Genomic DNA, 24,908 nt, shown 5'->3' with positions numbered 1-24,908 from the left:
TTGCACATAGGTAATATTGCACGGTTTTAAATTATAGTTATTGCACATATTTGCATTCAAAAACTTTGTTATTGTTATTATTGCTCAGTTAAACAGTAATAACAGTATTTTGGTAACTGGTTCACTGGGAGCAGCTCTGATTGTAAAGTCTAATTGCAGCAGGGAGAAAAGACCGTTTGTATCGCTCCTTCACACACTTAGGGTGTAACAGTCTATCACTGAAGGAGCTGCTCGGAGATTAAACTTTCATACAGGGGGTGAGAGTCGTTCTCCATTAATGATGATAGTTTAGCTACCATGCTCCTTTCTCCCACCTCCTGTACAGTGTCCAGGGGAATCCCCAGGACTGAGATGGTCTTCCTGATCAGCTTGTCCAGTCTCTTCCTGTCTGCAGTAGAGATGCTGCTGCAACAGTAGACCACACCATAGAAGATGTCTGAGACCACCACAGAGTAAAAAAAAAGGTCTTCAGTAGCTCACCCTTTTATTTTTATCAAATTTAACTGCTCTAATACAAGATACAGAAATTTGTATGGTCCTGTCAAGCAGACAAAAACATGAACATGATAAATCGAACATGTGGCTTTGCATGGTTGCACGACGTACGATGTTATCTCTTGGTGTGTACTCACTTGTTGCTAGTTATTTTGACAATAATGGTTGTATGTTGAGTTATTTTTAGTGTTTTAGTGTCTATAATTCATCTAGACATTATGTCACTTTCTAAACGTAATAGTGTAAAATGTATACAACCCATGAAGTTTCCGATCCGCAAATTATTGGAGTTTGACTGTGTGTTTGTGTTTTTGTCTTTGTTTTTTAAATGAAAATTTGTCATTTTTATATAACAAAGCATTTACGGCATTTGGCAGATGCCTTGTCCATATCCAGAGCAACTTACTCTGAGCAGCTGAGCATTAAGAGCCTTGCTCAAAAGCCCAACAGTGGCAGTTATGCCATAACCAATTTGCTATCATCTCCACATCAGCCTGGCCCAAGCCTGGCCCCAGCCTGGCCCTCCAGTTTCCTTAGTCTCCCTAATTAATTGAAACGTATTCAATTTTTAACACAAGGCAAATCAAAGATATACATTTCATTTCACATTTCACTCACTGTAATCATTATTCCTACACAGAATTTCCTTAAATGTGCCTTTTTCACAATACTGTAGGTATAAAGTAGTGTAAACATTAGAGAATTATTCTGTAGTATTATCAGGTATCATTGATATGATATTGGCACCACTTTCAAGCTAATCTTTGTGTTTCTGTAACTGGCCATGTCCTGGCAACTGACCACATTTCAACAATAAAAAAAACTATTTTCCTGTTTGGTAAAGCAAAGACATCACAGAAACTAAACCTAATACTATGTATATGTTAATACTCCATGGATCGATTGTTTCCCAGTTTACATATAGTTGAGGAAAAAATTATCCAGCTCTGGACCAATAACACTTCTGGCAGCCAGTTCTGTAGCCACCATCTGGAATTCATATCACATCCTGTAAAAATGCCAGAGGGGAAAATTATCTTAGAATATTAGATTTTAGATATCTTCTGTGTATGCACATGAAAACCAAGATCTTCTGACAATGTGATAGTTTGATATTTCAGATTTACCCCTCATACATATGCAGTGTACTTTATACAGGGTTTTGTATAGAAGGTTGTATACAGGTTTGAGTTGTTATCAAACATACACAAGCTAATCATATACATGTCAAATAGTTTTTCAGATTTTTTCTGTATGTGGATCATACAAAGATCAAAGCAGTCACCATTATAATTCCTAAATATTAAAAAATTACCCAAACGAGCCAAACAAATTTAATTTCTGTACCTTGGTTCTTAAAACAGAGTTAAACTCTGGTTTTGGACAAAGGTAAAGGTTTTCATTACCATCATAAAATAGATAGTTTTGATATTTTTTGTCTAATCTTTTGCAAAAACACTTCAATAAAAAAATATGTAAATCACAAATGGAGCTTACTATCTGCAATTAAGTGTGTGTGTGTGTGTGTGTGTGTGTGTGGGGGTGTTTTGGTTTGCCGCACGTCATTCTTACTTTGCCAAATGACAAAACCATGTGACCTCCTGCATTGCTTAGATTTGGCTCTAAGTCACCAACAATCAACAACAGAGCAAAAAAATAATAATAATAATTTCACAGACAACATTTACAGACAACCAATGGCCACACATGGTTCACCTAAAGCAGAGGTAGAACTAAAGAGTGTAGGAACTTCTCTTAGAACCCTAAAGCAGGCTTTAGAACGCCTGTTACACCACAGTACACACACTATAGCTAATATGACAAGTAAAAAACACATTTGCCTATAGGCCACATGCCTGCCACTGTTGTCTGTGTTGTGCTGATGGTGCAAATACCCTGATGCAAATGCACTGCTGACATCCTGGCGAGACCTTGTGACACTGTGTCATATATTTTGTTAGCCATTTCCTGTGATAGAGCTGATCAAAATCTCATTCCTGATTCAGGGTTCCTAGCAGGAGTCTACATTGACTGTCCCACACTGATCCTGTAAGCTGGGACACAAAGCACCATCATGACGCTTCATAATTAAAAACAACCACAATGTATACTACAGAAAAATACTGTAATTGAAGTACAAACAAGGAGGTGGTAGTTCAGTTTATAAAATGCTGTATTGAAGCTGCCCCTGCTGGGCCCTTGAGCAAAACCCTTAACCCTCAATTCATAATGGTATCTGTGTATGTAATGCCATAAATGTCAATGCAAATTATCGTTTACATTTAATGCAAAAAGTCAGCTCAATTTAAAGTTAGATGCACATTCTTTTCAACATTCCTGATCCAGGAAGAAGGAAAGTGGCTGTTTCTCTGATTCTAGACTAAATGATTTGTTGCTTGTTTTTTTAATCAGAGAATGAACTACTGCGGGTAGATCCCAGTGCCCAAAACACTTTGTGAGACAAAATCAAGCCATAAAAGCTTCCTGTTCCTCACCAGGCTTACTTATTCCCTTAAGCGTGTTCCTGCTGCCCACTGAGTTAAATGGGCAAGTATAAGAATGCCAGTCTATCAATCAAAAAGCCTTTCTATAAAAAAAATAAATAAAACAGATAGATGTAGATGTAGGGTAACATGATTTCCTATAAGGCCTATATCCTCAGCGATGTAAAGTTACCTTGCAAAGGCTAATTCGGGAGCTCAGTGTTTAAGGCTCTGGTTTACTGATCAGAAGGTCAGGGGTTCAAGCCCTAGCATTACCAAGCTGCCACTCTTGGGCCCATGAGCAAGGCCATTAACCCTATCTGCTCCAGGGGGCGCTGTATCACGGCTGACCCTACAATTTACTTGACATCATTGGGATATGGGAAGAAAGTATTTCACACAGATGTAATGAACATCTGCCAAGTAAAAGCCTCTTTTCTTTTGTTCTTTTTTCATTTTTCTAATTTTCAAACAAAACCACACAAAGTGTTAAAAAAAGCAATTAGTTATCACATAGGAGCAAATTTGATATGTTGTACCTATTTATCCAAGCAGTCATTTTTCCGGGACAAATACAGCATCGTTTTTGTACACAAGCTGAATTAGCATCTAATTTGAATCTTCAGATGGAATCCATTTAACAAATGCTGAATTGAGGGTAGTGTCAAAATAGTAGTGAGTGCAAACTCTATTCGAATCTGCATGAAATATGTGTTGCTTGATACCTATGCAGGAAAAGTCATGCGCACAGCTCTATTGGTCATACCAGTATACCAAGAGTATTCAACATGCATGTACATCTACGCAAGAGCCCACTCTCTGTCACTGCTTATCACATATTGAGGCTGTCATGTCCATCATGATGAGCAACGTTAATTCCATGCCCATATGGAACCCAGAACTAAGACTTTGTGGTTTGCTTTTGAAAGGCAGGATTTCAAAATCTGAGTCCCACCTTGTATCCTCCTTCAGTGTGCATTGAGCGTTCCTGAGATGTATATGGAAACTGCCACATCAAGCTCTTATATGCTCAAACCATTCATGATCTGGCTAATCTCTGAGCAGACATTATGACCCATGAACTCATGCTGAACTAAGACACGATCTCAGCTCTAGAACAGTGGAGAAAGCAGGCTTTTAAACAAACTGTAAGTCATATAAATAAAAAAATTATGCTAAATCAGCCTGGTAGGGCTACAAATGTAATTGTTTTTTTACTTACAATTCCTCCACAGTGAATTAAACATAACTGTGATGTTTGTGCGCTTAGGTAGAGTTCGGTCAAATAAGCGAAATGAGCTTACGTTAGCTACTTGCGTTTATTTTTTGGGGGTGAAAAAGAAAAACCTTTTTATTTCAAATGATCAAAAAAGATGAACAGTAAATATTTGTAATCTCCATATATATTGACCAAAAATATATTGGTTATTTGTCAATCAATCAATTAGCCATTATTGTACAGCCTTCTATACCAGGTGTACTATCATCAAGTCGAATTTTGGGATTGCAAACGACAAACACTGCTTTCAAATATTTAGAAAAACAAAGTATGATAATATTATAAACATTTCAGTGCAAACACTGTCTGGTGGTGGACTGTTTGCTGAATAAGCTCCACTGTGAACAACGAAAAAGAAACTAATAAACCCATACACACGTGCACCTTGAGGTCTGAGTACACATTACATCCAGGAGGTCACTGGATTAAAAAAATAATATATTAATAAAAATTTAAAAAAAACAGTGACGATTTCTGTTCTGTCTCTTAAATGAGAACACATGCTCAGTCTTGATTGCTCATGTTTCTCAGTCTTTCAGTGCTTTATCCACTTTAGGTGCTTTCACTCTGTGGTGTCGCTCCTCATCATGCTTGGAGTTTTTGTCTCATCTCTCGGCCTCCATGGGCTGCTCAGAGGCTGCCTGCTGGCTAACTGCGGTGTGAGAAGGAAGCTGAGCAGCTGCCCAAAGCCCCTGCTGGCTGGAAGGTGGTGTGGGACCAACAGCCCAGTTAATGTAGGGTGGAGGAGAGGTAGCCATAGAAGCAATGGGACTGGCACCGATACTCTCTGAGGCTCGAAGATGGGAGAACATGGCTAGAGCGTCTGGGAAGTTGGGGGGCGTCGCTGGGGTGTTGGCAGGCGTGCACATCTGGTGGAATTAGAAGAGACATGGAGTTAGACATGGAATTGGAACAGCCACATAAACACATCTTTTATCTTAGAGTACAGTTGTGTGTAAAATGGTCGCAGCAGACGAAAGAACATTTTCCACTGGATATACAAACGAATTAAAAACATCGTCTTTGTTTTTTTTGTTTTTTTATGACCTGTCAAGTGCAAAACGCTTTCCTGATACATTTCATTTACTTATTTTCGTGTCGTGGTGCAGACAAAAGTCCACAAAACAGATCTTTTTATACGCCAACATTTCCTTTGTCATAACTGAATGATTTTTATTTGTCTTAATTTTTGGGTTGGCTTATTTCCCTATTTTAAATATAGAAATGTATTACTTATTGACAATAATGTAAAAGAATTGGTTTTGGCAAAAAATAAAAAAGGTTCTCAATGGTGCTCTTAGTCAATGACTTTAAACCTAATGCTAACTAGCATTAGGATTACTTTTGCTACTACTTCCATTAGTACTAATTCTAGTATTAGGAATAGTAGTAGTAGTAATGGCAATATTATAAGCAGTAGTAGTAAATGTATAAATATATTAATTAACGGCAATAATATTCAATATTTTTATTTGTATAGCGCTTTTAACAATGAACATTGTCTCAAAGCAGCTTTACACAGATAATGTGGTGATTAAACGTAAATATGTTCTTTGTAAGTATGTTTGAAATATGAAATAATTGGTTTTGGTAATATGTCTCAGTGGTGCTCTAGTGAACTAGCATTAGGATTAGACTACAGCTAGTCGTAGTACTTTTGCTACTACTTTCATCAGTACTAGATCTATTACTAGAGATAGTAGTAGTAGTAGTAATAGTAGTATTAGCAGTAGGAGTAAATGTATAAATATATTAATAAAATTAAACAATATAAAAAAATTGGTTTTGGCAATAATGTTCTAAATGGTGCTTTTAGTATTTAAGCTAGTGAACTATTTTTAACGTGTGACTCTAAAGCTCCTTTATAAGGCTCTTCGCTCCGGCCAAGGACTTTCTAAATGCAAATGTATTTTAAACTGGTCAAAAAATGAATTTAAGAAAGGAGGAAAAGAGGAAGGCCAAGGAGGAGGTTTCTGGATGTGGTGAGGGAAGACATGCAGGTAGTTGGGTTGAAAGAGGCAGATGTAAAGGACAGGGGGGTATGGAGACGGATGGTCGGCTGTGGTGACCCCTAATGGAAGAAGCCTAAAGAAGAAGAAGGAGAATTCTTATGTATACATTTTATACCCACTCAGGAGCACAAATAAGATGCAAACGTTTTTTTTCCAGAATTTCCAGGTTTTTCATGAATACCAAATCACCCAAAATGTTGGCACGCAAGGTTTACGCACAAATATAAATATATATATATATATATATATATATATATATATATATATATATATATATATATATACTTTGCTACCTGAAACTAAAAAGTGTTTGACGACAAGACACTAGTCAACGAAGCTGATTTGCAAACAGGGACAAACTAACACACAGGGCAAAGAACTCTAGAGCAAAGTGCAAGACAATAAAGAGTCTATAATAAGGTAAAACAAGTGTAATATATTGAGTCTACTCATTCAGACATTATCCTCGGCCTGTCATTCAAAAACAGAAACGCAGAAACACAAAACAAAGCGTGTTCAATCCACTGTGTATGACGGCATATGGAAGACGACTTAGGCAACACCCTCGCTCTAAAAGAGGGCCTCTTTAGAAGGCGAACGCTGTGCTATTTGAGACCGCGACTTCTCTCTGCCTTCCGCTCCCGAGTCACGCGGATCCTTCTTTCAGCAGATTTCAGAAAAAGCTTCTGCTCGACTCGTTTCCCATGCTGGGTCAGGGCAGGGGGGGAAAACCCCAAGCTGATTTATCACTGCTCTGTTCTGAGCCACAGGACACGGGGCTGGCTGCGATTTGTCCCCCAAATATTCTCACAATCTACTTGGAGGAGGAAAAAAAAATAAATAAAAATTATATATATATATATATATATATATATATATATATATATATATATATATATATATATATATATATAAAAGACATGCTAATCAGTTAAATCAGCCACAAAAATGACGCCACTGTTTCGGAGATAAGCGTGGTGCTCGGAGCTGAAAGCACAGGACAGGAAGTCGACAGAAAATGATGACGGATCAGACGAAGAGAGTAGTAATATCTCCATTGTACGTTCTGCTGAACGTTTGCTTACAAGATAAACATCATTTCCATTGGATTTAAGGAAATATATAACAAACTCTCTGTCGAAGTATTGTGATTAAAAATGTCGTATTCTGCATTTATATAACTTTTGTGAAGCCGGTGTCCAGAACAATCAGGATCAACATGTTCTCTCATTTGCCTGGAGTCACCCTCATCCTCCTCCTCCTCCTCTCCACACACACACACACACACACACACACACACACACACACACACACACACAGATAACTGAGATGTATTTACAAACATTTGATTCAAAATCTCTGTCATGGAGATATGGTTTTTTTTTTTACTCCTGGCAGAATTCACTAAAATCAAACCAGAAGCATTTACAAACAAACAAAAGAAAAAGAAAAAGAAAAGAAAGAGAAAAGAAGCATTGTTACTGTTTTTGTTTTGTTGTTGTTTATAAAAACTCACCATTTGATGGCTGTAGGGAATATTTGCTTCCTGAAAAAAGGAGCTAAGGGCAGTCTAGAAAACAACACAAAGATTTCAACATCTTGCAATTGATCAACACACACACACACACACACACACACACACGAGATCGTGTACCCTTTTGTAATCTGCTTTTATTCTTTTGAAGACTTTTTCATTTGAACATTCTGGATATTATAATCTAGAACACGTCCGAGATTACACTTCTAACCACACAGAAGGATCTAAAGGAGCTTGGGTGGACAGCAGGAGATGGAGAATGAGTGGTAGAAGTTGTAACTAGCTCGATCTCCTTCCACCACTGGTGTAGATTACAGGACAGTTAGTAAACAAACATTCAGACCCACCTCGAACTGCCAGTGTGCTGCCTGGAGAAGCTGTTTGGCCTGGTCCGCCGCACAGCCTGCGATCAGAACGAACTGGTTGATCATAACCTGGTGCTTTAGTTCGTCCATGCTACTAAACTAGTTTATTTCTGTTCCTCTCTGGACTCCTTCAAACTCGACGTACTCAGTCATGCTCTTCCCCAGGGTTGCCAGGTCCGCAAAAAACCGCCGCAGTGGACTTTAAAGCAGCCTGGGGGTCAAAACAATAACAGTAAAACAATAACAACAATGAAAAACTTACAAATTATATTATAGTAGTAGTATTAGTATTTATAATACTAATAATATTGTAGTAATCGTAGAATTGTTAATATACTATTATTTGCTACTACCATTCATACTACTGCTACTACCTTTACTAGTAATAAGTGATAAATCGTATTATTATTAATATTAGTATAATACTATTAATAATTCTTCTATTGATTATACTGTTACAATAACAATTAATAGTAGATTGTTTTAGTGATAGTAGTTGTAGTAGTGGTAATAGTTATAGTAGTATACTGTATTATACTATTAGTACTACTACTATTAATATTACTGCTACTACTATCTTTACTAGCAGTACTAGCAATAAACAGTATTATTATTATTATTATTATTATTATTAATTATTATTATTATTATTAGTAGTAGTAGTAGTAGTAGTAGTAGTAGTAGTAGTACTTATAATAGCAGTAGTATTGTATATCGGATGTAGTAATAATCGTAGTGTTAATATTAGTACTGTATTACTACAACAATTCATACTACTGCTACTACTACCATTATTACCAGTGCTAATGATAAATTGTATTATTATTATTATTATTATTATTATTATAAGTAGTAGTAGTAGTAGTAGTAGTGTTGGCAGTGGCAATAGTAGTAGTGTTTATATTAGTAGACTATTATTACTACAAATAATAATACTACAATTAATACTACTGTTATTACAACCATTAATACAAGTACTATCATTGGTGTTTGTGAAAACATTATTATTATTATTATTATTATTATTATTATTATTGTAATTACTGTACTGTAACTAACTAGTATTCACAGTAGTAGTGGTACTAGTGTTGTGGTATTGGTAATAGTAGTAGTGTTAATATAATACTCATTTTTCAGTGGTCCTTCAGCAAATAAAGCTCTTAGTAACAGTACAGAAGTACAGTGGTTCATGTCCCAGCACCACACTGAACCCCATCTGCTTCACAGGTCGTATCATAGCTAACTCTGTGTTCTGACTGCACATTTTTTACATGCTGGGGTATGCAAATAAAAGAATTTTACTGTGCTCTAGTGAATACGTAACAGCAAAAAGTCTTTGATTTCTCCTTAATGTAATAGTAGGAAATTGTAGTAGTGGTAGTAGTAGTAGTAGGATAATATATGGTTATAAATTATAGATTCTTAAGATATAAGTAATATGTAAACTAATTTACTGAGCTAATCGTGTGTATTCTAAGCAGTCACTTAAAAAATTACCTGAATAAAAATGACAGCTCTGGCAACAAAGCTGTACTGGCTGATGCAAAGTGTTTAGCTTTGGCAGTCTGGTGTTCACAGCGCCCCCTGAAGGACCAGAGGATAAATTAGAGCACTGCTAATTCTAAACTAACATTAAGGCCCCCATCAGACCTGGAACTAACATTAACATTAATCAAGACTATGGTCAAATATGGTTTTAATGCATTTCCACACAGTTAAAAGTCCCCATTACCGCTTAGTAGTATGAATCTGATAAAAACAAATTAAGTTGCTTTTATCAGATTTATACTAATAAGCAGTAATGGGGATATAGGCCTTGTTTAGGGGCCCAGAAGTGGTAGATTAGTGTAGGTGTGATCTGATCTCACAACCATCAGATTCAAAGTCCAATGCCTTAACCACAAAGCTGCCACGTCCCATATAACAAACTGTACATGATGAGCAGGTGTCCACATGTTTTTGGCATGTAGTGTTTAGCACAATTAACTGAACAACTCACAATTAACCGAACAACTCATTATTAACTCAAATTTGGTGTAAAAGTAAATTGTTGTTTTTGTTGTTGTCTAAGTCATATAAGTTCAGTATTGAAGAACACAATTAGACTAGGAACACATAAAGTAAATTATTGAGGGACAACCTTTTAGTTCGCCCTGTTTTTGCTTGTGTTTTATCTGAGTTCTTGGGTTTCTTCCTACTTCCCAAAACATCCAGGCAAGGAGATTGTCTAGGTGTGTTTGGTCGTGCAAGTGTTTGTTTGGACAATGAAATTGTGTCTCATTAAAGTTTAATTTTTCTATTTAGTGTTCTGGGATTGGCTCAGTGTTCTCAGAAACCCTGATCAAGATAAACGAATGACTGGAAATAAATTGATGAATGAATGAGTCTATTTCCCAAAACATCCAGGTAAGGAGATTGTGGATGGGGATGTGAGTGTTTGTTGGCTCAAGATGTCCAACAGTGAACTGGAGTCCCATTGGAAATGAATTCTCTGTGGATTGGCTCTGGTTCTACAGATACCCCGATCAGGATAAAACAGAATGACAGAAGATGGACTGATGAATGGACTGGACTGGATGGACTGGATGTTTTTGCTTCCCAAAAACATCCAGGTAAGGAAATTGTGGATGATGGTGTGAGAGTTTCTAGGTACAAAGAGGCCTACAGTGAACTGGTGTACCATCAGAGGTGAATTGTCCTAAATTTTTAGTGGTCCAGGATTTGGTTCTACTGAAACTCTGTAGACAGCAACTGGATTAATAAATTAATGAATGATGCTACACAGAAACCAGGTGTCAAGGTCCTTCACGAATGATGAGAAACATTCCCAGTACCTCACATATAAGAACACACCAATTAACATATTGAATATATTTGTAATCATGTATGAATTCTAGGAGTCAACAATCATATGCATTCACTCAAACATGTCAGTGATAAAAAGCAAAAAAAGAAAAAGAAAAATGTGAAAACCCCCCACAAAAAAGCACCATGCTCTGACTTGCACAAAGAAACCGGAACAAGCGTCCAGCCGATCCCACAATCTGATTGGGCGAGCCTGCGGATCATCAGAACAGCGCGGCCAATCAGATTCACGTTTGTATCCAGCGACCACGTCTGGGTTTGTTGTTGTAGCATGTAGGCGCTTTAGATGATCTAAAATGATCAAAATAACCGACAAACTTTGTTTACAACATTAACGACACTTTTTGGGGGGCTTAAAAAAAATCCTATATTACAGGTAGGTAAGGGAGATCTATCGGAAAGCTACCCGGCACTAATTACATTATCTAGGGACATTTTAGTTTTAGCTTAGCCGGAGTGTTGTTTACCGTCGAGTTAAATACCCATCGCGGGTAGGACAGGGTGGACCAAGTCTATTTATCTGTACAGGGTGTTTTAGAAACTAGTTTATAAGATTATTGGGCCCGTTATTGTGGGAGAATAAAAACAGAAGTATCTTTTAGCCTGCTAGCTAGAATCATCACAGCGCTGAATCATGGGCTCGGTACTCGGCCGAAGGATCGCCGGGGTGGAAGATATCGATATCCAGGCGAATTCCGCCTACAGATTTCCTCCTAAATCTGGTAAGTTTGTTTCCCCAAATCATTTAGATAGTCTTGGATTTAATATCAGTTCTCTAAATCCTACCTGTAAGCCATAGTTCAACGAGATCATTAACAGATCCCCCTATTAAGATCACACTCTGTGCATTACCTGGAGCTTGGACCCTTTTTTTTTATTTTGGATTTCCCTCGTCTATATTGTTGACTGTCAAAGCTTGTTCTCTACATTTCATACTCTAATGTAATTAAGAATGTTATAAAATCTCTATAAACACTGTAATTGGGTTTAGTAGATTTTAATAATAGATCTGTGAGGTTCCTGAACAACTCAAGAACTTTGAGGAAGGATTTGGACTGTAATCAAAAACACTGCTATGATCTGGTGAATTCAGTTTGCATAACAATGGACATTATCCCAAAGCAGCTTTACAAACATAAATAGGTTATAAAATATCAAATTAATTTTGATCACTAATGAGCGAGCCAGTCTTGACTTTGGCAACAACTCCCTGAGATGTTCACATGGAACCATCCTCATCAGAGGTAGGGCGGCTGGAAGGATCAGGTGGATCTGTAAAGGGATGTGATAGAATAAATGCACCGGATTATCATATCCACGATTCATTCAAACCTGGTTACAGCATGAGGATAAGTAAAGGCAGCCCCAGAGCATGATACTGCCACCACCATGCTTCACAATGGTGGGGGTTTTTTTTTTAGGTGAAATGCTGTCCTGGTTATGCAGTAAACATTATGTTTAAAAACATCTACGTTAGCCTCATCAGCCCAAATCACATTTTGCTACGTGCTTTGTGGTGATATGGTATATTATGGTATGGTATGGTACATTATGTTTATAGGAAATAGCTTTTTTTATGGTCAACCCGACACTGTAGAAGAATAGAAGAGATTGTTGTCCTATGCAGAGAGTGAAAAGTATTCACCCTATATTCTTGCATTTGCTTTAACGTTGCTTTAGTATTGCCCCTATTTATAATTTTGTGATGGTTTAACACCCTTATCCAGATCATGCAATTATCTTCTACAAACAACTCAGAGTTGAGGTTTAAGGGCAGTTGAGGGATAATGGCTTTGCTTAGGGGTCCATGATTGGCACCTTGTGGTCAGAAGTCCAACATCTTAACCACTTCCACTGTTGCTTATTGCATTCACGGGGTCCTATTTTGAATCTTATGTTTTGGAAAATCTTTTGTACCCCTGAGGGCTTCAGCAGTGTGAGGACGATGAAGATAATACAAGAGAAACAGCAGATTATGCAGCAGATTTATGGTCACTCTATACCGCACACGGACACTTTATGGACACTTTACACCACACCATACTGCACACGGACACTTTATGGACAACCCACCACTAAAATTGTCTATTGTTTACACTTTGGTACACATTGTTTACTGTTTCACTGTCTACTGCCATAAGGATTTTCTTTGTATATACATTTTTTTCTCTTTGTTTACATACCTATTTTTATATATCCTTTATACCTTATATTTTATTTTATATAGTTTTTATACTTTATTTATCTGCTTTTTTTCTTTCCCCCCACCCTATTCCCCTCTTGCCGGACCGTCGTATAAAGCATTTCACGGCATGTCGTACCCTGTATGAAGATGTATGTGATGAATAAAATTTGATTTGATTTGATTTGATTTGAGATTATTATTTGGGTTGTTACTTTTGGGTTTATTTGATTATTTTTTGGTTTATTACTATATATGTTTTATTTTGGTGTTAATAAGAATCATGCAATTGTTGACCATTGTGTGATAATTGTTACTGTCCATGAGTTTCAATATGACTGTGCTGCTTGACCACATTAAGCGGAAAAAGATGCGAGTTGTGATTTGATCAGGAGTGTGTAGATATTTTATATCTACTCCGGATGCACACTTATGTAAGCTCTTAACTGTTTTAGTGCACTGACAGCTCAGTTCTTCTTCTTTTTCTTCTTTTTTCTTCTTAAAGGGAACTACTTTGCTAGTCACTTCTTCATGGGAGGGGAGAAGTTTGATACCCCTCACCCTGAAGGTTACCTTTTCGGTGAGAATATGGATCTCAATTTCCTAGGCAACCGTCCTGTGCAGGTAGAGAAAAACAAAGCACCCTTTTAAAGCGCTATAGCCATGCTGTCATATTTTCCCATCTGTTGTTTATGAGTCACGACCGTCCCTGTTAACGTCACCGTCTAGTTTCCGTACGTGACCCCGGCACCGCACGAGCCCGTGAAGACTCTGAGAAGCCTCGTGAACATCAGGAAGGACTCCTTGCGCCTCGTCAGGTGCGGAATTTCTTTGAAATATTTATTACTCTGAATATAACTGATAAGTATCAGATGTCTCATTCAGGAGACTAGAATTTCAGTTTCATATAATACACGTAGAAGCGCTACTGACCTGTACTATGTAATGTAAAAAAAAAAAAAAAATTGCCCACATGATGGATGTATTGAATAACGTTTAAGTATGTGATGTATAGATATAAAGATGATGGCGATACACCCACTGAGGAAGGAGACAAACCCAAGTCTTTATACGGAGTGGAGTTTACTTTTGACTCGGATGCCCGAGTAGCCATGACTATCTACTGCCAGGCGTTTGAGGAATTCTCCAACGGAATGGCCGTGTGAGTGTTTTCTCAAATCGTATTTCACGTTTCACATCCATGCATCACCTTATTGGTTAAGGCTCTGGGTTACTGATCGGAAGGTCAGGGGTTCAAACCCCAGTATCGCCAAGCTGCCACTTTTGGGCCCTTGAGCAAGGCCCTTAACCCTCTGACCTCTCACTGTGTTGTAATGTATGTGTGACAAATAAAGGCAATTCTATTCAATTCTCGATCACTAACTGTGTTCAAATGGCAGCATAATCATTCAAATCCAGTCTGCGTTTTCACCCTTTTATGTACAAAGCTGCAGATAATTCCGAAAGAAACCATTTTTTTTTGTTTCAGCCATTTGGTCATGTTTTTTTCATTTCGCCCCAGGCTTAAAATAAATTACATCTGTAAATCTGAGCAATTTCCTAGCTCCTAGCAACAAGCCGTTTCTATGGAAATGGAGCCAGATTTCTATCAAGAAAAGAGAAAAACCTGTGCGTAGGTTTTGGAAATCTTTGATTAATGAGCTACTTAGGTTCTCATTTGTTCCTCCAGATTTCAGTTAATATTTTTTTGTTTTTATAGAGCAGGCATCGAGGAGCACTGCACGCTGGAACGATTCGATCTTCACCGATATGAAATTCCAGTCTACTTATGTGTTTGTGGTTTTAAAAATCAATCTTAATTTCACATTTTGCCTTTTCCTCTTTATTTAGTTATAATCCCAAGAGTCCCGCTATGGTGTCTGAGACGGTGCACTACAAGCGAGGAGTGAGCCAGCAGTTCTCCTTACCCTCCTTCAAGATCAATTTTTCTGAATGGAAGGAGGAAGATGTAAGTGATGCTCTCACTCGCCATCAATGGGGGAAAAAAAATCATTGTGCTCTTCAACATTCATTAGTGTTTGTCTTCTGCACATCTCTTATCTGAATTTAATAAAGGAAAGACACCAGATGCAGTGCCCTCCTCCATTAATATTGGCACCCTTTGGCAAATATAAGCAAGAAGGCTGTAAACAAAAATGTCCTTTTTGTTCAGCAGCCTATTGATCGTTTCTTCTAAAAAAAAAAAAAAAAGAAAATGGCAAATACTTGGCTAACAACAAACAATTTCAAACACTACATATATATATATAAATATAAATCTTTGGTAAATATAGTGCCCCACAAGTATTGGCACCCTTATGAATTTCTTGAGTAAAATATATTTCAAAAATACAGTGCAATTGATATTTAAAATTTGAATTTGTTCATCCATTACTTTATTTTTCACTGGAGTATGTATTTGATTTATATACACAATATATATATATATATATATATATATATATATATATATATATATATATATATATATATATATATATATATAAATTCAGTTGTACAAAATAAATATTGTTTGTTGGACAGAAGAATATAAATGACATGCAAAATGAAATAATTATAATTCTATATGTTGTTGCCAGACACACACTTATTTTCTTGCACAGAGAACGAAAGATCACATAAATAAGCCCCGGGACAGCAGGGCTTAAGTGTATCAGGTTAGTCATTACCCGTCTAGCCCGTCCTCAAACAGTGCAGACGCATAAACCCTAAACCACACCCCCATCATCGGAATAATATTTGGCTACAAAGTGCATGACCTCATCTACAATTGCGTCTCAATCAAAACAAAGACGCTTCACGTACAAGAGTTGTGTGTGTACCATACTTAGACCAAAAATTCGATAAAAGTTATTTATTCCTAATCTTAGATCCCATCCATGATAACTAATCACAACAAGTACAAGGCAACGAAATTCAGTAACATTGGTTTAACGTAACATTGGTGCTGGAAGGTATTTTCAGTAGTAGATAATCTGTAACTACACTGGCGCACTACTGTTCTGTAATCAGCACATTGTAATACACTGATCGCTAGGTTTGTAAGGACACGTTTGTCCTGCATCATTTGGGGATGCATTGTTACACCCCTGATAATGTTCACTAGCTCCATCTAGTGGTAGCTTAGTGCTTTAAGGTTTTGGATCAGAAGGTCATGAGTTCAAATCCTAGCACCAACAAGCTACTAGGGCCCTTGAGCAAGACCCTTCACCCTCCACTGCTCAGTTCTACAAAATTAGCTAATCGTTAGTCTTAAATATGAGACGTTGTCATGAATGTGTATGTAAATGCAATAAAATGACAAAAGTATTAAACGCTGCTCTGACGCCCTTCGATAACTTTGTAACTTGACCATATTACTGGGTGCTATTCAGTATAGACTTTTATTGTTGTTTTATTTTGTAAAACAAACTTTAAACAGTTGTGAGAATCCCAACTACCCAGAGACAAAAAGCCTATAAACTAGGACACGTGCCACTATTTAAAATGGATTGCATGTGCTAACAAGTTGCCTGCCTTCATTTTTATTTTATTTGAACCTGACCGAAAAAGAATCCGAGTCCCATACCCAGTGCACAACCCAGTGCACAACTGCGTAAACAACAAACAAAAGAGTCCCAGTCAAATGATTACCAATGTGAATAGAGAGGAGGAAGAGAGGAGGAATTAGCATGAAGTACACAGATGAGCTAGAAAAAAAAAAAAAAAAAAAAAGGTTTTAGGGTTCATTTGCGTAATTGAGCGGAAAGTAAAATAGTGCTTTTTTTTTTTTTCCTTCATATACGGTATGATATTATACACCGACCGATCAGACATAACATCACATTATGACATTATGAGCGGTGAAGTGAATTACACTGTTTATCTCTTCATTATGGCATCTGTTAGTGAGTGGGATATTATTAAGCAGCAAGTCAACATTTTGTCCTCAAAGTTGACGTGTAAGCAAGAAGCAGGAAAAATGGGCACGCGTAAGGATTTGAGCGACCAAGGGCCAATCTGTGACGTCTAGACGACTGGGTCAGAGCATCTCCAAAACGGCAGCTCTTGTGGGCTGTTGTCTGCAGTGGTCAGTATTTAAGTGTTCCAAGAAAGGAACATTGGTGATCCAGCAACAGGGTCCGATCCAACAGACAAGCACCTGTAGCTCAAATTGCTGTAGATGTTGATGCTGTTAATGCTCGATAAGTTAGAATTTTTTTGACCGCAAAAGGGAGACCAACACAATATTAAGCAGGGGGTCATAATGTTCCGATCCGAGTGTGTGTATATAAATTTATATATAAATAACGAGCCTATTATGTTTCACTGTCATTCCAGCTAAACTTTGATCTGGACAGAGGTGTTTTCCCCATGGTCATCCAGGCCGTAGTGGACGAAGGAGACGGTATGTGGATATGCAGCTGTCTTACGGAATGTTCTGTGTTAGAAATGTCCACGTATGATAGGTGCTAACGGAGGTGTTCTCTTTGCAGATTGTTTGGGACACGCACACGTGCTGTTGGCTGCCTTCGAGAGAGTACGTAGAGCTAAACCAAGATTCGAGACCGTCGTTTTCAGGAGCAGAATGGATATAGACAGGCCCAGAAACAGCATGTTTAGATTAAATAACACATCGTTATGCCGAATTTTCATTTTGATTTGAGGTTGTTTGCATCCAAAACAGTTATAAATAGTATTTAATATACATTTTTTAGTAATTTGTTTAGTAAATATTAAAATACTAAATCGAAAGCAATCGTTTTGGCCTGGAATGATCTGCAAACAGTCTGGAGCAACAGGTTTTTTGAGGCTAATCTTCTTCCTTGTCCATCAATTTGCAGCATGTTGATGGCAGCTTCTCGGTGAAGCCTTTAAAGCAGAAACAAATTGTGAGTAATTGAATGTTTGAGACTGAAAAGAGAATGAGCTCAAATATCGGGGACCAATTTTTAATTTGTTTCCTTGATGTTGATAATGTTGCTGGATGTTTTCAGGTGGATCGGGTCAGTTATCTGCTCCAGGAGATTTACGGCATTGAAAATAAGAACAACCAAGAGACAAAGGTGGGTATAATCAGCATGATTGTTAGGACTGTAGAGTGTATCATTTGCTAATCATAATACAATCAAATCTTATCTATTGCAGTACTGATCTTGCCAAGTGCTGAGTAACAAGCTAGCACTTTATCAGAGGTTAACTGTAGAGAGCTTGTTGGCTTCGCTACAGGAAATGAGAGGCAGGCATTGGTTTCTATCGGCTGTTTTTGTCACAGCTAAATTTTTTTGTTCAACCCAACACTTTTCTGTGTACCCAGCTCTGTTTTTCTCTCTATCCTTGCACTTTTCTCAACAATCAATAACCCAGAATTATATTCATGTGTAAAGTACAAACCAGTGCAGCAACATCGTTGAGTTTATGAGCATGCTGGGACATTGGGTCTGTAACTACATGCACTATATTGCCAAAAGTATTGGGTCACCTGACCTTTCCTGTTATATGTGGTTCTTTTCCAAACTGTTACCACAAAGCTGGAGGCACTCAATTGTTTAGGACTTTGCATTCACTTTAAAAACCCAAACCTGTTTCATGGCAGTGCCCCTGTGCACAAAGTGAGCTCCTTAAAGATCTAGTTTACATGCTTTAGAGAGGAAGATCTTGCTGCTATAGAGCTCTGATCTCATCCCTACTGAACACCTTTGGGATGAATGTGAACGCTGACTGCACCCCAGGTCTTCTCACCTCACCTACATCAGTATCTGCCTTTCATAATACCCTTGTGGGTAATGAACACAAACATTCATAAGCACACTCCAAAACTTCCCAGGAGAGTGGAGGGAATTATAAGAGCAAATTGGCACTAAATGTGGGATGCAATGCTCAAAAATTACATACCGTACTAATGACCAGGTGACCCAATACTTTTGGGAATAAAGTGTATCTTAAATACATAAATAAATATTGGTGAGATATATGGATCCTTTAGTATTTCTAAAAAAGAAATGGAACTTTGATATTATAGTATCGAGTATCCTACCAACCAGATGCTGCTTTTTTCCCCCCTCGATCTAACACTTTATAATGGCGTAACATTAGGAAGAACATGAACTAGGTACCGTATTAATCATCAGTATTATTCATTATATATAATATAGAGATTATTACTTTACTGATAGGTAGATAGTTCAGCTAAGATGAAATGAACACTGCAAAGATGGAGCTCCTCAGACCAATGATTTCTCTAACTGTGTGAAACTACAAGTGTCTACTGTTTCTTTGTAAAATTAATAATTAATTAATTAATTAATGTCAGTAAAAATGGACGTTTTTTTATGGACGCAACATTTCTGGCTTGCTAAATAGACCTCTGGAATGCAGACATCCGAGAGACATGTTTAGAGAGATATGGGCTTTGATATGACTATTAAATAGGGGTGTAACGGTACACCAAACTCACGGTTCGGTACGTACCTCGGATTTTAAGTCGTGTTTCGGGACTATTTCGGTACAGTTCGGGGAAGAAACGCAAAACATTAAGATTGGTGTTTTTTATTAACGCAGTTTATTATTTACATTTGTGAACATCATCAGTTTACATTTTTGAAAAGATTTTAAATGAAATACCTGCTCGTTTAAAAAAAAAACATATAGTTAGTAAAATAGTAAAAATGAAATGAATGCAATACACTTTTTTTTATTCTATTGATAAAATTGTGTAATCTATTAAATAAATAAAAATATATATATATTTTTAAATAAAATTAAATGAATGGAAAAATTCAATTAAATCTTTTTCATTTGTTAGAACCCATAATTGGTAAAACAGATGTGTGTGTGTTTGTTTTACATTTAATGTTACATTGTCTAAAGATTTTTCAGCATACTGTAACAAATGTCTTCATTCCTTCAACCCTTCCTTTATTCATGTCCTTGATATATGAATTTGTCAGGATTTTCTCCTTTTAAAAGAAAAAAATTCTTGAAACCGTACATAAAACGGTAATGAATCTATAGCGCTAGCGTTAGCGATGATCAGGAAGCGGCGTGATTTCGCACATGTGCCAAACAACGCACTACAAACCATATTTCCGGTGCGGAGTGAGCAGCCACAGGGATTGGGATTGTTGTGGATGTTTTCAAGTTTAATAACAATATAAACAATTTAATGCGCTTACAGAGTGAGGTGGAGTCTAAACAAACTTGTGGTCCGCCACTTAAAACGTTCCGGAGGGAACTCAGATTTATGTTCCGCACATAAAAGGATTGCATTCGTGTACCGAACCGAAAGCCGTGTACCGAAAAGTTTTGGTACGAATGCATGTAACGTTACAACTGTGGTACTAAAGCTTCTGTTCGATTTCTTCCTTCAGCCATCGGATGATGAGAACAGTGACAACAGTAACGAGTGTGTGGTGTGTCTGTCGGACCTGCGGGACACACTCATCCTGCCCTGTAGACACCTGTGTCTTTGTAACTCATGCGCAGATACACTGCGCTACCAGGCGAACAACTGCCCCATCTGCAGACTACGTATGTACAAGCGATGCTGTTGTGTTTGGTTATAAAATTGTTAAAGAGTGGTTATATACAGATTGGGAAATGTGTGTGTGTGTGTGTGTAGCATTTCGTGCCCTGCTGCAGATTAGAGCAGTGAGGAAAAAGCCCGGGGCGCTTTCTCCTGTCTCTTTCAGCCCTGTTCTCGCTCAGAGCATGGACCATGACGAGCACTCTGTACGTCTTTTTTTACTCCTTTGCATTTAATAAGGTCTATTGCTATCAAAGTAATAAATGTGCATATGTATGTTTTTTTCATTTAGAGCTCAGACTCGGTTCCTCCAGGCTTTGAACCCATTTCCCTTTTGGAGGCTCTCAATGGCCTCACAGCCATGTCCCCTGGTGTGCCATCAGCCCCGCTGTACGACGAAATCAACTTTTCCGGCAGCCTGAGTGGAGACAGCAGGCAGCTGAGCTCTCCTGAACACTCTGGAGAAAGCAGCCTTCAAAAGAGCAAAGTTAGCAAGTCACCAGACAGGTACCGAGCTTAAAGCCTTTAATTTACAGCAAAGCCACACCTCAAAATGTTGCTTAATAACACCTTTATCGAGTTCCACGTAGCGTATAATCATGTTAAAATAAAGGGATCAGGTATCTGCTGAAGCGTGCCGGATCTGAAAGCTGTTCTCTGACCTCTCCGTAGCACGCTCCGCTCACCTTCATCACCTATTCAGGAGGAAGACGAGGAGAAGCTGTCGGAGATGTCTGACGCACAGGCCCACACCATGCTGTCAAGCAGTCCAGCTCCGACTGAGGTCAGCTTCTCTGTCCAATCAGTGCTGGTTTTTTTCTTTCTGTTTTCTATTCTCACATACAAACCATTCTTTTTTTTTTCCCTTCTCTCTCTCTCTCCATTGTAGGGCACCGGTGCAGAGGATGCTCCTGATTCCCTTTCTCCAGAAGATGGTCAGTGCCACACAGTTGAGTGTGTGTGTGTGTGTGTGTGTGTGTGTGTGTGTGAGTTTAGAGTAGTGGTTAAACAGGCACACACTTCCCAGCCAGAATCAAGTATTCAGACTGACCATGGGATCATTTATATGTATGTTTTGCTTTAACATGCATGCAGTGGTTAATTCCACTTTCAGATTTGGCTTCTTAATATAAAATAATTATTAGTATTTTTATCAAATATGTTTTTCAAACATTTGGACTGTAAAAAAAAAAGCAAAGATAAATTAGAGGATACTTGAAAAATAACAGATAATTGTTTCATTTTCTGCCTTCTGTGAGTGAAAGAAGGAAGAAAGAAAAACTTGAGGGAGGGAGGAAGGAAGAAAGAAAGGAAAAAGAAAGGGAGGCTAGAAGGAAGGGAATAAAAAGTAAGTAAGGAAATAAAGGATGGAAGAAAGAAAAAGAAAGGGTGGAAGGAAGGAAGGAAAAAAGTAAGAAAGGAGGGAAGGAATGAATCAAGGAAGGAAGGAAGGAAAAAAGAAAATGAGAATAATGTTTGAAGGTCAGCTCTGATTGTAGTGCAGCTGTGAGGCTGGTCACTGGTTTGTATGAGTGCACTTGTGGAGATGGTTATGGTGGATACTCTGTCTGGTGCTTGTGTTTGGTGATGGTTGTCTTGTTGGAGTTTGTGATGTGATGTTTGGGTCTGTGCAGAGGACAGGGTGAATTCTGAAGGAGAGATGATGATGACCGATTGCATCAGCGAGCGCAGCAGCCTGACCAAAGCCGAGAGCGACCCACCCGGTGAGCAGCGTTTCTCACTCACACACACGGGAAATTTATTTCTGATGCTGTTTTTCTCCTACTTGCTTGTTTGGCTGTGTGTTTCTGCCATCAACTCATGTCTGTTTTTCAAGCAGCCACCCAGATCACTTTATCTTGCTTTTTGTCAGCTACGCAATGTAACCTGAGTGCTGTATTCTTTTTTTTTTTCTCTCTGTTTCCTGCGTTTGTATTTTTTTTTTCGCTTGCATTCTCTTTTTTTTTGTTTCCTGCGTGGCCTTGAACCTGGCAGCTCTGGGTCCTGATTCCTGCTCTATCGGTATGGAAGAGTAACTCTGGTATGTAGGCCTTTCTGTCTCCTCCGTCTTTATTTTCTTCTCCGAGTCTTTTACAAGCTAAATCATGGTCTTAACATGCCAACATTTTGAAGCCCCTGAATTTACATAATAATGATTCAGAAATTGATGAAAAGCATGACACTGGTGTTTGTTTTTTTTGTTTTTTTTTCCTGCAGGTTTGTCGGGCTCCATGGAGAGTTTGATCACTCGGAGCACAAGCTGCTCTAGCCAGCCGCTGCTCTGTCCCATGAGCACTTTGCACATGGAGGACGACTAAATGGACCTTCATCCTTTTCTCTTCTCCTGACTTTGCCTAATCCTTCAATTCTCCAGTCCTATTCATTCAACCATCAGCAGCTAACCGGTTTCTACATGCTTTTTTTTGTGTGCATTTCTGTTGTTTTATCTGTTCCGTAGCGCGTTTTTATTTATTTTAGCGTAAAACGACGGTCAGAAAATAGGATTTGTTCTCTTTGATCTTAACGTGGAAGAGGCATTAGTGAAGAGTATTACTACAGATTCATCACTAACCGGATACAGTTCACGTTGAAAGCACAATTTTGCAACTTATAGTATAATTATTATTCAATACTATGTTTTCTTTTTTCATATTTTCTTCCATTCATATTTTAACGACTAAATGAAAGCAGTGTTGAATGAGATAGAGATATTAAAGATATTAAATATTACACATCTGTAAACTAAGCGAATTTGATATGAAGACGTGTTTTATAAGTCCTAAAGCGCAATCACTTTTTTTTTTCTCTCACATTTTTCTGAGTGATGGAGGGACCCTTACCTTCTTTGGAAGACGTGCGTACGCGGAAGATCTGCTTTATTTTTTAGCAGTTTTATGACCAAATATATCGCTCCAAGTGCATTCACATCTTTCCCTCGGGCCATAGTCTGTCGAACGAACTCGAGACACTACGTTTTTTTTTTTTTATTATCCATGAATGAAGTCATTCCTCGAACATATGTTCTCGTGAAGGAGAAACGCGGCTCATCACATGTAAGCTGTATTCATTCCGCATCCTGAATCCGAACCCACCACAATGTGCAGTGTCATGCAGCTGCTTTGTAAATGCAGCATTGTGCAGAGAGGCATATGTGCCTTTAAAAACCACATCTGGCTACTTTGTGCTTTGAGCTGTTCAGGGCTTGTGATTAAAGAACACATTCGGAGGCTTGAGAAGTGTGTATTCTTTCAGCTTTCCGCATACAAGCGTGCGGCGAAGTGGCTGGTGTTAACGTTTCTTGGATACTATGCGAATATTTCTAAAATGGTTTACCAGTGTTTTATGACTAAAGCCACAATATTACATTATATAATATTACATTACATATTAATTGTGTGTGCACATGTGACAGCTATCGAGTGCGATCTGACTAGATTTATAATGACTACATTGCTAATCGCTCTGTTAATAAAGTGCATATGCAATATGATAAGTGGCTTTACATGAAGATCAGACGACGCTCTGCATGATGTGTAAATAAAGATGATCTATTTAACACTCCGGTCTCTGAAAGACGATTCATTCTGTCCGTCTGATCATGTGCCATTTCAACTTTGATGATTCGCCGTGCTTTCATCAGGATCCTTTGATTTTATTTGATCTAAACATTGGGTCAGTTGTGGTTTGGAAACTCCACGTTAATATCATCAGTGTAATTCAATGTAATTCGTTACTGTACTCAAGTAACGTTTTTGCGTATCCGTACTTTACTAAAGTTTTTCCATTTGGGGAGACTTTAACTTCACTACATTTCGAAGTCAAATATCGTACTTTTTACTCTATTGCTATTTTGCTAAATTGGCCATTCCTTTTTTATTTATGAAAGCATAATAACTTAGCTGGTGGTGTAGAAACGACTCAGAGTCATGGGTTTTGCTCCTCCAGAATTATCAATCAACAAAAGCCAGAGCTGGTCTGCAGAGCAACTAACTCTCCAGTCTCATTTCCACATATGCTTGGACCACAAATTCATTTCAATACATCCTACTTCTCCATCCATACTGTTCACCCAACATCTGTGTCTAAATTGGGTCCTCCATACTACATGCTATGGTGGTACAGTCATAACACACACATAACAAGCTACAATATTCCATGCATACAC

General features: G+C 37.9%; 2 protein-coding genes across 3 annotated transcripts; one reads left to right on the top strand and one right to left on the bottom strand.

Moving 5' to 3' along the window:
* Positions 1-4,278: 4,278 nt before the first annotated feature.
* On the bottom strand, positions 4,279-8,350 carry ubald1b (UBA-like domain containing 1b). The gene is made up of 3 exons (XM_046835575.1): positions 8,154-8,350; positions 7,786-7,839; positions 4,279-5,126 (listed from the first exon to the last, which is right to left on the bottom strand). The coding sequence occupies exons 1-3, from the start codon at positions 8,259-8,261 to the stop codon at positions 4,863-4,865; spliced, it is 426 nt and encodes a 141-aa protein (XP_046691531.1). The 5' UTR covers positions 8,262-8,350; the 3' UTR covers positions 4,279-4,862.
* A 2,900-nt stretch (positions 8,351-11,250) lies between these two features.
* On the top strand, positions 11,251-24,301 carry mgrn1b (mahogunin, ring finger 1b). 2 transcript variants are annotated; one of them, XM_046835260.1, is made up of 17 exons: positions 11,251-11,758; positions 13,724-13,842; positions 13,948-14,036; positions 14,234-14,380; positions 15,070-15,187; positions 17,560-17,626; positions 17,715-17,758; positions 18,063-18,110; positions 18,216-18,284; positions 20,589-20,748; positions 20,840-20,949; positions 21,036-21,250; positions 21,416-21,527; positions 21,633-21,678; positions 22,378-22,467; positions 22,739-22,784; positions 22,961-24,301. In XM_046835260.1, exons 1-16 carry the CDS (start codon positions 11,671-11,673, stop codon positions 22,777-22,779), a joined length of 1,563 nt encoding a protein of 520 aa, XP_046691216.1. In that variant the 5' UTR covers positions 11,251-11,670; the 3' UTR covers positions 22,780-22,784; positions 22,961-24,301. The 2 variants fall into 2 exon arrangements, with proteins under 2 accessions (XP_046691216.1, XP_046691215.1); XM_046835259.1 differs by lacking the exon at positions 22,739-22,784.
* Positions 24,302-24,908: the final 607 nt, after the last annotated feature.

Source organism: Silurus meridionalis, chromosome 22 (assembly GCF_014805685.1).
Source record: "Silurus meridionalis isolate SWU-2019-XX chromosome 22, ASM1480568v1, whole genome shotgun sequence".
Classification (NCBI taxonomy): Eukaryota; Metazoa; Chordata; class Actinopteri; order Siluriformes; family Siluridae; genus Silurus; species Silurus meridionalis.
This window is presented reverse-complemented; position numbering and strand designations above follow the sequence as displayed.